Genomic DNA, 12,000 nt, shown 5'->3' on the forward strand with positions numbered 1-12,000 from the left:
CAATCGATGCCGTGCAAGCTCGGATAAGCGGCGCGCTTGAACTCCACTGGAGGACGTAATCATCAATCAACGAAATGATGGGTTGTGAAAGATGGGGGGTTTCAGCTGGCATTGACGAGGGAACTGGAGATGCCGTCTTTGCCGGGAGTTTGAGGGGATTGCCACAGCTTGCTAATACCTCGTGGGGATGGCGTGGTGGCGGGTGATAGCTATGAAGTCATGGAATTATCGCGGGTTTACGAGATTCTGCATCCCTGGAGAAGAGGGGAGATGCATAGGGAGACCAAAATGAGACTAAAGTGAAGTCGTCGCGAATGAAATGAGCAGGTATAGAGGCATATTTGCTTGAGTCCTGTCTAGGCATTTCTGTCATCCCAGCTACGGTGTGCTGGTGCGTCGTGTTATGATACCCCGAGTGGGCTGTGCCTCACCGTGACGCGGGGACCCTCTCCCCGTCCCGTTCATAACGTCCAAGCGCCAGCGCGCCCACTGTCCCGGTACACATTGGTCGTCATACCTGGATAGAATGACGGTGAAGCCAGCTGGGTCTGGTCTCCACGGCGTCCAGCTTCAATCCAGCCAGCTCTGTCGATCTGGGCCCTTAACGCCGCAATGCTTCGGCATGATCTAAAATCGTCCCGAGTGATCTAATTGGCGTCCGGCTGTATCCGCGCGGGGTCCTCCAAGCTCAGGGGCCTCCAATGAATTTGAGTTTCTTACTGCATCATCCTAAGACATCTTCATCCAGCTGGTCCATCGCGTAATTGAGCAGCTGTAGCAGCTCTTTGCGTGACGCGTCGTAGCCATGGCCAGTATGTAGTACCAATCCATTGGCGCAGTAATTGTAAAGATGCGATGATTTGGTAGATACCGAATATGTCGCCCGTTGAACCGAGTGAGGTTTCTGACCAGATCACCTAGAACAATTAGCACAGCTCCGACAATGACGAGGGGTAAACTTACGATTCGAGAATCCTGACGACTCGCTGCGATAAAGTTCCACGTATTTCCCTGCACTATCAGTCCAGGCAAAGAGCCCAGGTCATCAACCGAGGGTGCCTTCTCCCCATCTTGAACGGGTACAGGAGCGCCAACATCAAGAAGACGTTGGAGAAGCGTCAAATGCGCCGTCAAAAACGTCGCTACTTGAAGATTGGCAGTGTCCAAGCCGTCGCCGGGACGCTTAGTCTCGATGGGAATGGCGATTGGATTGCTCAATAGCGATAGATCGTCGGTTGGGTTTATTGACAGACCCGGAAGATGCGCGCGAACAGCATCGACGGTGCTGGCGATGTTTGTATCGTTGGGATCGTGGTGGGGATCGAGATAGACGCGAAAGTCGATCTTTTTATCGGGTGCGAAGCGGATGCGGTAGTCGGGGATGATAGACGCAGATGAACTGATCGCGAGATTAGAAGAGCGTGCAGCATATGGTGAAGTGAACTTACCAAGATTTCACATTGACAAGACGTTGAAAAGTACCCTTTGATCGGTTCCGAAGCGCCAAGCAGAGCAAAGGGAAGTGAACTTCATGATTCCACGCCGCTTCAGACCTCCCCATCCGGAGACAATCGCCCGCGCATTCAAGAATATACACCGCGTCCCCAGGACTCGGTGTAAGCCCCAATTCGTCGCGACGCGCAGAGCAGCAGAATTCTTTATCCTCGTAAATAGCAGCCATGTCAGGATGCAACGCCCCGCAGCTGTTTCGTCCTGTATACTCTCCAGCCCGTTCTCCAAGAATACCTCTTCCGCGGCTCAATTGGAGTAGTTTCGTTCGCATATCGACTAAACTTGGGGGAAGACCGGACGGATCAGACATGGCGCGCGTTTCCACGCCGTGGGAGGATAGAGCCATGGCTGCTAATTGCTTTCGAGGCGATGAAGCACCAGACCGACCGCTCGCTGAGGACATTGACGATGTATCGCTGGGGAGATGGACACTCCGTAAAGGCCTGTGCGTCTTTTCTTGTTCGCCTTCATCGTCGAATTGTGCATCGTTTGGACTCGGGCTGGGCACCGTGCCTTTGGTAGTCCTTCGTTTCTTTTTGGTGCCATTTCGGCACCTGCTTTGGAGGATGTTGGAGAGTCTGGAGGTGTTGTTGGGTGTTTAAACGTATTCGCAGGAGGTTTGGAGATTAGTCTATGATCGGAGCTGGTTGAACTGTAGCTGCGCTGTCGCTTTCGATTCTTTGATTGTGTCGCTTTTGGTGGTTTCGCTCGGTCGATCTCGTGGGGAGGGTGTGCGGTATCGTCGACCTGGCGCAGCCACGAGAGGATGTCAACGGGCATTTCTGAAGATTCATACGATCATGGAGGAAGAGTGAAGCGCTAACTGCTTCTGTGTTGGCATTGCAATCTTCGTCGTCGATGTTGTAATGCTTGCATGCGTGGGGATCAATTGGGTGACCCGAAATGGCAAGGTGGATGTTGACTAGACAGTAGCCACGTTTGGCACGGCCACAGCCACTAGCCACGGCTTACCCTGAAGCTGAACACCGAGATGCAGAAATGGTATTCAGCGCGAGTCTGTCGCCTGATCAAATTGATAGGTTGTAGAAAATGACTCATATAATACCGTTAAATGGTACGGACAAATGATTACTGCAGTTAGATGCAGGTGGTTAGAGATGTCGTCGCTATTGGTGCGAATCGTAGTTGTTGCTTACTGATGCGAAATACGACAGGCGCAAGAGCAACAACAGAGGGATAACATAAGGAATCACTCCTCAGAGTAAACTTATTATCTACACCTCGGCCCATCGGAATGTCACACAGGGCCTGGTCATTATCCTACAATTCAAGCATAAAACAGCCATGGGTAACGCTTCATCGAAAGATTCAACGCTCACTCCCCATATCTCACAAGAGACAGCAGCCAAGGGCATCCCTCGCAACCTGTCAGCCTCATTCACAAAGCGCGCATCGCTCACGCTTCAATGCATCTTGGCTGATCCAGCGTCTAAACGCGATTTCGCAATTCACGTCCCACCAAACGGGTCCTACGACGTCATTATTTACGACGGTCCAGACGCAACAAGTCCCGTCCTCGCGGCCGCCAAAGGAAACCCAAAATGGAAGCATGACTTTCGCATTAATCTCCCTGGACTATTAGAAGGCGACGATACGTGTGAGGAATTACTACGGTGTACAACTATAAATAAATTGAAGGAAGGATATTGGTTCGCCATGCAACTTGAGGGCCATCTGGAGCGATTTGAATGGTGTTTGACGCGTGGGAAACAAGTTCAGGGACAAGAAGCATCAGGCTGGGGATGGAAATTGGTAAGAGTCGGATTGAAGATTGAGCCTCACGACGGAGAAGAAATCGTTGCTATTTTTAGAACTCACAAGTCGTTAGGACTGAAGAAAATTGGTGAGTTGGCATTTACAGGAAGTGGAATAACTGCAGACTTCGGACGACAGTGGGAAATCATGGTGTTAACGACTTGGGCTTGCGTTTGGTCCCAGCATATCTAGACAATTATATGCAAATTATGCAAGTTATACGACTATCGTGAGATTACACGCGTAAAGTGATCTACGAAACAATCGGGTACCTTACGATGGTTCCCACAACGCGTCGATCACAAAAAACCCCATGACGTCGTGACTTTTTCACACCTAAAATCTGCCACGTAAGCGCTCATACCGTCATAACGCCTCTCGTATATGAAAACTATCTTTTTCACAAGTATAGAAGTCTCTCCAAAGTAAAATCCATTGCCGTTAACCCGAACCGTCAATTGAGGCTGAGCTGGTTGTCGCCCCAACCGCCCAGCCCCTAAAGTTTAGATCATCTACTGTAACACTGCATGGAACCCCTGTCTCTTTCACTGCAACATTGAGGCCTCACTATGAAAGTCACGACGGTTGTAAGCTACGCGGTTTTCTTAGCGGAGGTCTTAGGGAAGGAAGAGGTAAAGAGAGTATGTGGGAATCAGCGGTTTGGTGAACTAAATGACTCACTCTCATGTACGTTCAATTTCACCTTGAGATTACGGAAGCATCGCTGATACTTGCAGATTACCCAAACGCATGGAACAAAAAGAGTCCCAAGAACGGCTTCGTATGCCTCAAAGTCGACAACAGCACGCCTTCTTTCTCCGCAACGTGGAACTGGCCCAAGGACATCCAAGACGTCCACTCTTTTCCCTACGTGCGCTTCAACAACCCAAACCTCCCCGTCCGTCTCAGCGAGTTGGAGTCTATCCACTTATCAACAGATTGGATCTACACGCCGGGAAGTCTGTCAAAAACACCGAATGATTTTAGTAATGAGGTCTGGGCGAAGAATAAAGCAGAACTAGCGGGCGAGGGCGTCCAGGCGAATGCGGCGTGGGATTTCTTTCTGGATGATGATAGAAATAGAACGCTCTATCCGCAGGTTGCGGCGGTGGAGTTTATGGTTTGGTTGGGGAGGGTGGGGGATCCGTGGTGGCTTGGACGGCAGAATGATAGTATCTTGTCGAATGTTACGCTTGGGGAGACGGAGTTGTAAGTCCACCACTCATCCTCTAGTATACATACTGACTGCTGCAGCTCGCTCTTCTATGGCCGAAACTCAGGAGGGACGCACGTCTTTACAGCCGTTACAAAAGACAACAGCGACGTACTATCCTTCGATGAGGATTTCTACCCGTTATTTCAGTACATCCTCGAACAAGCCCACAAACAAATCGACGCAGATGATTTACCGAAAGATCCATGGTTAGGCATCATTGAGTTTGGAACGGAGACGTGGATGTCAAGGGGAAACGCTACTTTCACAGCGGCGAATTTTGGGATGAGTTTGAAGGGCAACTTTACGAGTGAGAGAAACTCTACGAAGAAGGGAGATGATTATAGGGACAAGGGTGATAAAGATAAAGGGGATGGGAAGGGAAGTGATAAAGGTAGTGGGGATAACTCGACGGATTCTAAGGGTGATGAGGAAGACGATGCGGTGAGGTTGATGAGTCAATCGGTGTTGGGGTATGTCATTGCGGCGGCGTTGGTCATAAGCGTGGTTCTTTCTTGAGGATATTCATAGCAAGCGTGCATCAACATCCATAAAGCGCTGTTTATATCATTATTAGGTGTTCCTCCAAGGATATCTCTTTAGTATCTACAGCCTACAGGGGAATCAAGTAGCAAATCGAAAAGCACAACCAAGACCTGAATTAACAACAAAGAAGAAACTCACGTAGCTAATTGAAACTCGGATTTATACATCCAATCTATTAGAAGTATGTAGTCCCTATGGAGATTGGCTACAGGATTCGCATCCTTCCGGTTGGTGGGCCGACTACAAGGATCAGTCAACCTAATCTCAGACATCAACCCACCTTATTCCCTCATCTCACGATCTTCACTTCAATCACACAAACCCAATCACCATGATACTACACACCTCAGCACCCGAAAGCCGCCTCAGGCGTGCCATACACGCTCTTCCCTTCCTCCTCATCTCAGCTGTCATGTCCCGCGCCTTCGCAATGGCGAAGCCAATCGGTCCTATAATCGAAGGATCTGTCAAAACCTCCGTCTTTACAGCACAAGACGTGAACGTGCCTATCATCAAGAAATTTTATGGCGTACCTGTTCTAGATGATGTTTTCGCTGTTGTTACAGTTGCCTTTGCGCATTTGCAGTTCTTTACGAATGAGGAAGCGTATTGGCAGCTTTTGGTGTTCTTGACGGACTTTGTGGGGATGTATGCTGTTGTGATGATCGAGGGATATAGACCGGGGAATACGTTTCCTGTTATCAAATAGTAAGCTATGCCCCAGAGCTTTATGTCTTTCCTAACATGACCAGCCCTGTTGTATTTCTGTTTCTGTCCCAGATGTTTGGCATAGGCTGTCTTGCACCAATCTTCTTCTTCTTGTTCTACATCTTCACGCCTGCTTACAAACTTACAACACCGAGTCTGTATCGTCCTGGTGTAGCGCCTTGCATGGCCCTTTTGCCTACGGTTGTGCTGGGATATTATGTCACGCACTTTCCATCATTCTTTCACCCTTCTCTTGAGGCGAGGAATTGGTGGAATTGGATTTGGCAGCTGTTTCCTATCTGGGGGTCCATCATCATGCTTGTGCTATCGAAGATCATTCCTCAACCAAAAGAGCAGACACCAAGGAAATGGAGGCAAGAGCTTAATGCCATTCGACTCACGATTGGGGTTATCAGTACCATAAGCACGATAACATGGTGGTATACCATTCTCAACATGGACTCCAGCATCTTCGAGGTCTTTATTCCTCAGCACTTTCTCAACACGCCGCAAGAGCCAATCCTCGGACTCCGAACTGTCATTCAATTCGATTACATCTGCTGTTACTCAGCTGGCTTTCTGTGGTTGGCGTATCACTTCAAGGACCTTGAGAATGTTGGGGTCTGCAGTATTTCATGGATCCGAGCTGGCTGCGCTTCTGTTGTGCTGGGATGTTTACTTGGACCGGGAACCATGTTTCCTCTTATTTGGCTTTTGAGAGAGGAGTTATTGGTCGCGACACAGCCTGATGTGAAGAAATCTGAGAATTAGATGGCGGCCACTAGGTAGGCGATATTTTGGAACGCCAAGCATTCTGGAGCCCAGCCCGTAATCGGCGAGATTGTTCACCCGACTAAATAAACACCTTCATCCATCGCACATAATCTCATCTCACCTCAACCTCAGTCTTATCATTTACTGCCCAACATGCCGCGCCTTCGCTATAACGTTGCAGCAAGTCTCGACGGGTACATCGCACCACCAGATGGTTCAACAACCTGGATCATCGAGGATCCCACGATAGACTTCCCCGCGCTGTATGCCGAATTCGACTATTTCATCATGGGCCGCAAGACATACCAAGTCATGCAATCTTTCGGCGCTGACAATCCACTATCAAAGCGCCCCAAAGAATCAGTCATGGTAGCCAGTCGAACCATGAACCAGCACCATTTTCCCGATGTTACAGTCATACATGAAAACGTGCTTGATTACATCAGACGCCTGAAAACGAATGACGGGAAGGATATCTGGCTTATGGGTGGTGGTCAGCTCGCATCCCAATGTCTGCAAGCTCAGCTAGTGGATACCGTCGAAATCGCCGTGATGCCCACGCTTCTTGGCACCGGAATAAACCTCATCTCGTCCATCCCGCAAAACATCAAACTTCACCTATCAAGCAGCACGAGCCTCGGCAGTGGGATCCTCATGACTCAATACAAAGTCATACAAAACCAATAATAAGCATAATCATCCTCCCGTATGTTACCCTGCCGTACATACCGATTGGGATCTCCACAGCAGAATACGCCGTAGCCAATCAACACGTCGAAACTTATTACCACAAAGGGATCACTCTTGGTGGCGAGACCCGCTGTGGCATTGACTCATAGCCACGCCGATTGGCTGTGTCGAATATGTGCGCCTCAAATGACCGCAGGCGACCTTGGCTTTTTCATGCTGCGTTGCACGTAGGGCTGAGGAATTGGGTATATAAGATTTGATCAGACGGTTTTTAATCCAAAAAATAAAATTACACCGTTTTTCTTGTTACACTTACCTGCCCGGCTTGTAAAAATGCCGTCAATTCTTCAGGTCTCAAATATCCTTCACTACAGCTGCTCCTTAGTAGCTGTAGTGTTTGTTTCGGTTGTTACTATTCTCAACGCTGCTCGTACCACTGGGAAAACTACCCCACGGAATTATGATCGTCTTGCTGCTGGGCTTTTGATCCTGGGGTATTTGGCTGAGGGTATATCGACCTTTGTGCAGGAGAGTCAGCAGAGTAAAGAGCCTGAGGCGATACACCTTGTCGTGCTCCTATCGGTATGGGCGTTTATCTGGAGTCAGCGAACTGCACCGCGGTTATTGGTTCTCGGAACATCGCTTATTACCCTTGCATTCGAGATTCCGTTGCAAATATTCTCCGCTGTCAACGGCCAGAATGATATCTATCATATTGTGCAACTCGCCTCTCAAACGTTCAGACTCCTACCTCTTCTTTTCCTCATGATCTACCATCTCTCAACCAGTGGCAGATACTACACCCCCGATTCAGAAGCAGAGGAATCGCAGCCCTTCCTCCAATCAAACGGCCTTGCAAACGGCAGAGCATGCCCAAGCTACGGTACTGAGACATCGTCAGACACAGAGGTCGATGACGATCAGTACATCTCAGGCAGCGAATCAGACGAAGATGTAATCGATATCAAACGCCAACGCGCAAAGAAACTCAAGGAGAAGGGTGGCTGGCTAGGCTACCTCTCCGACTTTTCCATCTTCCTCCCCTTCTTGATCCCCAAGAAAGACCGCAAAGTCCAACTCTGCATTTTAATCTCCCTATTCTGTATCCTGGCTACTCGAGTCTTCAACATCCTGGTTCCTCGTCAACTAGGCATCGTGGCCGATCAACTCCTCGCCAAGCAAAATCCATTCCACGCTCTTTTCATCTGGCTTATCATGAGCCTTGCTTCTCACGACGTTGTCGTCGGACTTATTGAGTCCCTGGCCAAAATCCCGATTAAGCAGTTCTCATACCGATCTCTCACGAACGCAGCGTTTAACCACGTTCTATCGCTGCCTATGGAGTTTCACTCTGAGCGTGACTCGGCGGAGGTTATGAAGGCTATTGAACAGGGTGAAGCATTGACGAATGTCCTTGACATGCTTATCATCGAGATTCTCCCCACTGTCGTTGATTTGGCTATCGCTTTTGTATTTCTGTACTGGAAGTTCAATAGCTACGTGGCTTTGGCAATGGCCATCGGCTCAGTCCTCTTCGTCACGTTTGAAGTCAAAGCCACAGGATGGAACCTCGATAACCGACGAGAATCGACAAAGTCGAAGAGAGAAGAAGTTCGTGTGATGCACCAAGCTGTCCAGGGCTGGCAGACCGTTACATACTTCAATATGTTCAACTACGAGAAGTATCGCTTCGGATCTGCTGTCAATAAGCAATTATCTGCTGGTCTGAACTACGAGAAGAGGGATGCCTATATCCAGGGGCTACTTAACGCTCTTATCCCCTGTACGTTCTTCACACTGGTGAGCCTTGTTATTTACGATGTCTGGCAGGGTGGATCATCGCCCGGTGATTTTGTCTTCTTCATTCAGTACTGGGAGTACTTGGTCTGGCCATTGAAGTTCTTGTCTCATAGTTACAGACAACTCATGTCAGACTTGGTTGATGCTGAGCGCCTGCTCTATCTGCTGCAGACAAAGCCCACTATCACTGACAAGGAGGGTGCTAAGGATCTGGAGAAGGTCGAGGGACGTGTTGCGTTCCATGATGTTTGTTTCTCTTATGATCCTCGGAAACCAACAGTCCAGGACTTATCGCTGTCAGTTGAGCCTGGACAAACTGTTGCATTGGTTGGAGAGACAGGCGCTGGCAAGTCTTCCATCATGAAGCTTCTCCTTCGGTTCTACGATATTGATGAGGGATCTATAACCATTGATGGTCATGATATCCGGGATATCACTCTCAGCTCACTGAGAAATGCTCTCGGTGTAGTACCTCAAGACCCACTTCTCTTCAACGCATCGATCCTTGAGAACATGCGCTACGCCCGACCTTCTGCGACAGACGAGGAGATCTACGCTGCTTGTCGCTCTGCAGCTATCCACGACAAAATTCTCAGCTTCGTCGATGGATATAACACAGAGGTTGGAGAGCAGGGTGTCAAGCTGTCAGGAGGAGAGATCCAGAGACTAGCAATCGCTCGAGTGTTCCTCAAGAATCCACCAATCTTGATTCTCGATGAGGCAACGAGTGCAGTTGACACGAATACGGAGTCAAGTATTCAGGGTGCTTTGGATGAGTTGAAACGTGCGAGGTCGACATTCGTTATTGCGCATCGACTATCTACCATTGTCAGCGCGGACAAGATCTTGGTTATTCACAATGGACAGGTTGTTGAGTCAGGAACACACGCGGAATTGATCTCAATAGACGGAAGGTACAAGGAATTATGGAACAAACAGGTTGGAAACAAATAGGAGCATAACATAGACGGGTACGGAGTTTAGTATATTATCTGGGTATTATTGCAATCTTAGACTATCTATAAATTTATTTTGTCAATCTCTCATATCTTCTCTAAGCAAGGATGCTTTAGTCATACACCGAAGCCTTCGACCACTTCGACCTAGCCCTGATTCTCTTACCATAAATATAAAACACAAACGGAACAGGAATCAACAACGCTGCAAAACCACCAGTAATACTAGACCCAGGTCCAACACCAATATTGTGATACAAAGGTCCAACCACCAGCGGAAAAGCAGCCGCGAAACAAGATCTGAGAAATGTGTTAGCCGCAACAGCCGAGGCAGCGTACATAGTAAACGTATCGACCAGGTAGTTCAGCGCGGCTTGGAAGATGGTAAAGAAGCCTGTTCCTAATAAGACGAGACCAATGCAGGGAACGACCCAGTGAATGTCCTTCTCGGCAGTCCATCCGATGAGAAATTGACCGCCGCTGAAAATCACAGAGCCGACCATCATTGGGGGAAGGCGTTTTTCGGGAACAGCACGGTTTCCAGCGGCGTGGTAGGCTTTGTTGTAGAGGAGCTGGTTGTACACATTCGCTCCGCATCCGAGAATAGCTCCGAGGAGAATGCAGATGAAAGGCAGTGAGGATACTAGAATGCCCCAGCCTCTGATCTCTCTGAAGATAATGGGAATAGCGCCAAGTTGCATGTAGAGAATACCGTAGCAGAAACTAGCGTATAGAGCGACGAGGAAGCAAATGGGCGTCATGAGGAGCTGAACGGGTCTGACCAAGAACTTTCGTGCGAGTTCCTGAATGCTCACATCCCATTCTTCGAATTTCGCGTGAAGGGCCCAATTGCCTGTTTCGTGACGTAGTCTCCGGGCTTTGTAAATAAGAAGTTTTGGTGGATAACTCTCATCAACAAAGATAACAGCCAACGTCAAAAAGATGATCTGAACAATACCAGTAAGATACTCAGTCCACCTCCAGCCCAAACTCGGGTCCTGCACAACAGCAGCTGAAACAATAGGACCTAAGACAAAACCGTCAGCCAAGACTAACCTCACAAACTATAAAAGTCAGACTTACCGAGAACAGGACCTCCAACAACAGCCATAGCATACCCCGCCATAGCAATCCCCCTCTCTGAGGGCAGAAACAAATCCCCCAAAACACCACCTGTATTCGTAACAGGCGCCGAAGCAAAGAAGGCACAAAAGAACCTCGTGATCATCAACGTCTGGAAATCTTTTGCGACTGCACTTCCGAAACTGAAGCATATCGCTATAAACATGGGAATAAGAACCGCTTGTCGTCGTCCGTAGACTTCACTCAACGGCGCCCAGAGCAAAGGCCCTATTCCAAAGCCCACGAGGAAGAGTGTTGTGCCGAGAGTAGCGACTTGTGTTCCGACATGGAAATGCGCCGCTACTTGTGCCGTACCAGACGAATACGAGGAAGACGCCCAGGTCGCTGACATTGTAACCAACCCGTAAAGCATCGTTGTCAGGATCTTCTTCTTGTTAGGCCAGTTCATCGGTCTGTACGGATCATCAGGCCCGTCGAAATCAACGAGCTGATCCTCTGTAGTTTTGACATGCGCAAGAGGATGCGTAAACTGTGGGATAGGCCGTGATCGAATCCTCGATAAAACAGATTCTCGCCGCGAAACAGTTCTCGTCATGCTCATTCCCGTGTTTGGCGCACGAATGCTCTGCCATTCTGTGTCGCCGAGGGAGTACGTCCGCGAAATGTCGTCATTTTGATGGTTGTGGTGTGAAGAAGACGATATGGATGATTCTTCGTCGCTATGGGATGAAGTGTGAGATTCTCGACGATCGTTGTGATCTGAATGTGAAGTTTCGACTTTCTCCATGATTAATCCATAAATTTACAAACTAGTTAAAACTGGCTTGGTTTGAAAAGACGGTGATGAAGAGGAACGTTGTGTATTTTTATCAGAAATGATCGGTGCGAGATTCGGCGACTAGTCCTAACGCCGAGCAATCGCAAAACTCAATTTCTCATGGC

The 12,000-nt window shown here is 48.7% G+C and overlaps 6 protein-coding genes across 7 annotated transcripts; 4 read left to right on the top strand and 2 right to left on the bottom strand.

Annotated features, from left to right (window-relative positions):
• Positions 1-94: 94 nt before the first annotated feature.
• On the bottom strand, positions 95-2,516 carry FOIG_12797 (uncharacterized protein). Of its 2 annotated transcripts, XM_031213736.1 has the most exons (3): positions 1,449-2,516; positions 964-1,399; positions 95-917 (listed from the first exon to the last, which is right to left on the bottom strand). In XM_031213736.1, exons 1-3 carry the CDS (start codon positions 1,913-1,915, stop codon positions 741-743), a joined length of 1,080 nt encoding a protein of 359 aa, XP_031056694.1. In that variant the 5' UTR covers positions 1,916-2,516; the 3' UTR covers positions 95-740. The 2 variants fall into 2 exon arrangements, with proteins under 2 accessions (XP_031056694.1, XP_031056693.1); XM_031213735.1 differs by having other exon boundaries at positions 321-1,399.
• On the top strand, positions 326-3,765 carry FOIG_12798 (uncharacterized protein). Its single transcript, XM_031213737.1, has 2 exons — positions 326-812; positions 922-3,765. Exon 2 carries the CDS (start codon positions 2,818-2,820, stop codon positions 3,478-3,480), a length of 663 nt encoding a protein of 220 aa, XP_031056695.1. The 5' UTR covers positions 326-812; positions 922-2,817; the 3' UTR covers positions 3,481-3,765.
• Positions 3,766-5,378: 1,613 nt separating this feature from the next.
• FOIG_12799 (uncharacterized protein) lies at positions 5,379-6,526 on the top strand (the record flags this gene model as incomplete). Its single annotated transcript, XM_031213738.1, has 2 exons — positions 5,379-5,755; positions 5,800-6,526. The coding sequence occupies 2 exons, from the start codon at positions 5,379-5,381 to the stop codon at positions 6,524-6,526; spliced, it is 1,104 nt and encodes a 367-aa protein (XP_031056696.1).
• Positions 6,527-6,661: 135 nt separating this feature from the next.
• FOIG_12800 (uncharacterized protein) lies at positions 6,662-11,955 on the bottom strand. The gene is made up of 2 exons (XM_031213739.1): positions 11,059-11,955; positions 6,662-11,002 (listed from the first exon to the last, which is right to left on the bottom strand). Exons 1-2 carry the CDS (start codon positions 11,843-11,845, stop codon positions 10,089-10,091), a joined length of 1,701 nt encoding a protein of 566 aa, XP_031056697.1. The 5' UTR covers positions 11,846-11,955; the 3' UTR covers positions 6,662-10,088.
• FOIG_12801 (riboflavin biosynthesis protein RibD domain-containing protein) lies at positions 6,683-7,216 on the top strand (the record flags this gene model as incomplete). The annotated part of the gene is made up of 1 exon (XM_031213740.1): positions 6,683-7,216. The coding sequence occupies one exon, from the start codon at positions 6,683-6,685 to the stop codon at positions 7,214-7,216; it is 534 nt and encodes a 177-aa protein (XP_031056698.1).
• On the top strand, positions 7,553-9,973 carry FOIG_12802 (uncharacterized protein; the record flags this gene model as incomplete). The annotated part of the gene is made up of 1 exon (XM_031213741.1): positions 7,553-9,973. One exon carries the CDS (start codon positions 7,553-7,555, stop codon positions 9,971-9,973), a length of 2,421 nt encoding a protein of 806 aa, XP_031056699.1.
• Positions 11,956-12,000: the final 45 nt, after the last annotated feature.

The sequence above is a fragment of the Fusarium odoratissimum genome, assembly GCF_000260195.1.
Source record: "Fusarium odoratissimum NRRL 54006 unplaced genomic scaffold supercont1.28, whole genome shotgun sequence".
NCBI classification, from domain to species: Eukaryota; Fungi; Ascomycota; class Sordariomycetes; order Hypocreales; family Nectriaceae; genus Fusarium; species Fusarium odoratissimum.

Excerpts from the sequence above, each read along its gene's own strand:
- FOIG_12800 (XM_031213739.1), bottom strand. The coding sequence starts at position 11,845 with ATGGAGAAAGTCGAAACTTCACATTCAGATCACAACGATCGTCGAGAA. Across the intron at positions 11,003-11,058 it reads TGTTGGAGGTCCTGTTCTCG|GTCCTATTGTTTCAGCTGCT; the intron begins GTAAGTCTGACT and ends GTTTTGTCTTAG.
- FOIG_12797 (XM_031213735.1), bottom strand. The coding sequence starts at position 1,915 with ATGTCCTCAGCGAGCGGTCGGTCTGGTGCTTCATCGCCTCGAAAGCAA. Across the intron at positions 1,400-1,448 it reads CTTGTCAATGTGAAATCTTG|TTCATCTGCGTCTATCATCC; the intron begins GTAAGTTCACTT and ends TCTCGCGATCAG.
- FOIG_12798 (XM_031213737.1), top strand. The coding sequence starts at position 2,818 with ATGGGTAACGCTTCATCGAAAGATTCAACGCTCACTCCCCATATCTCA.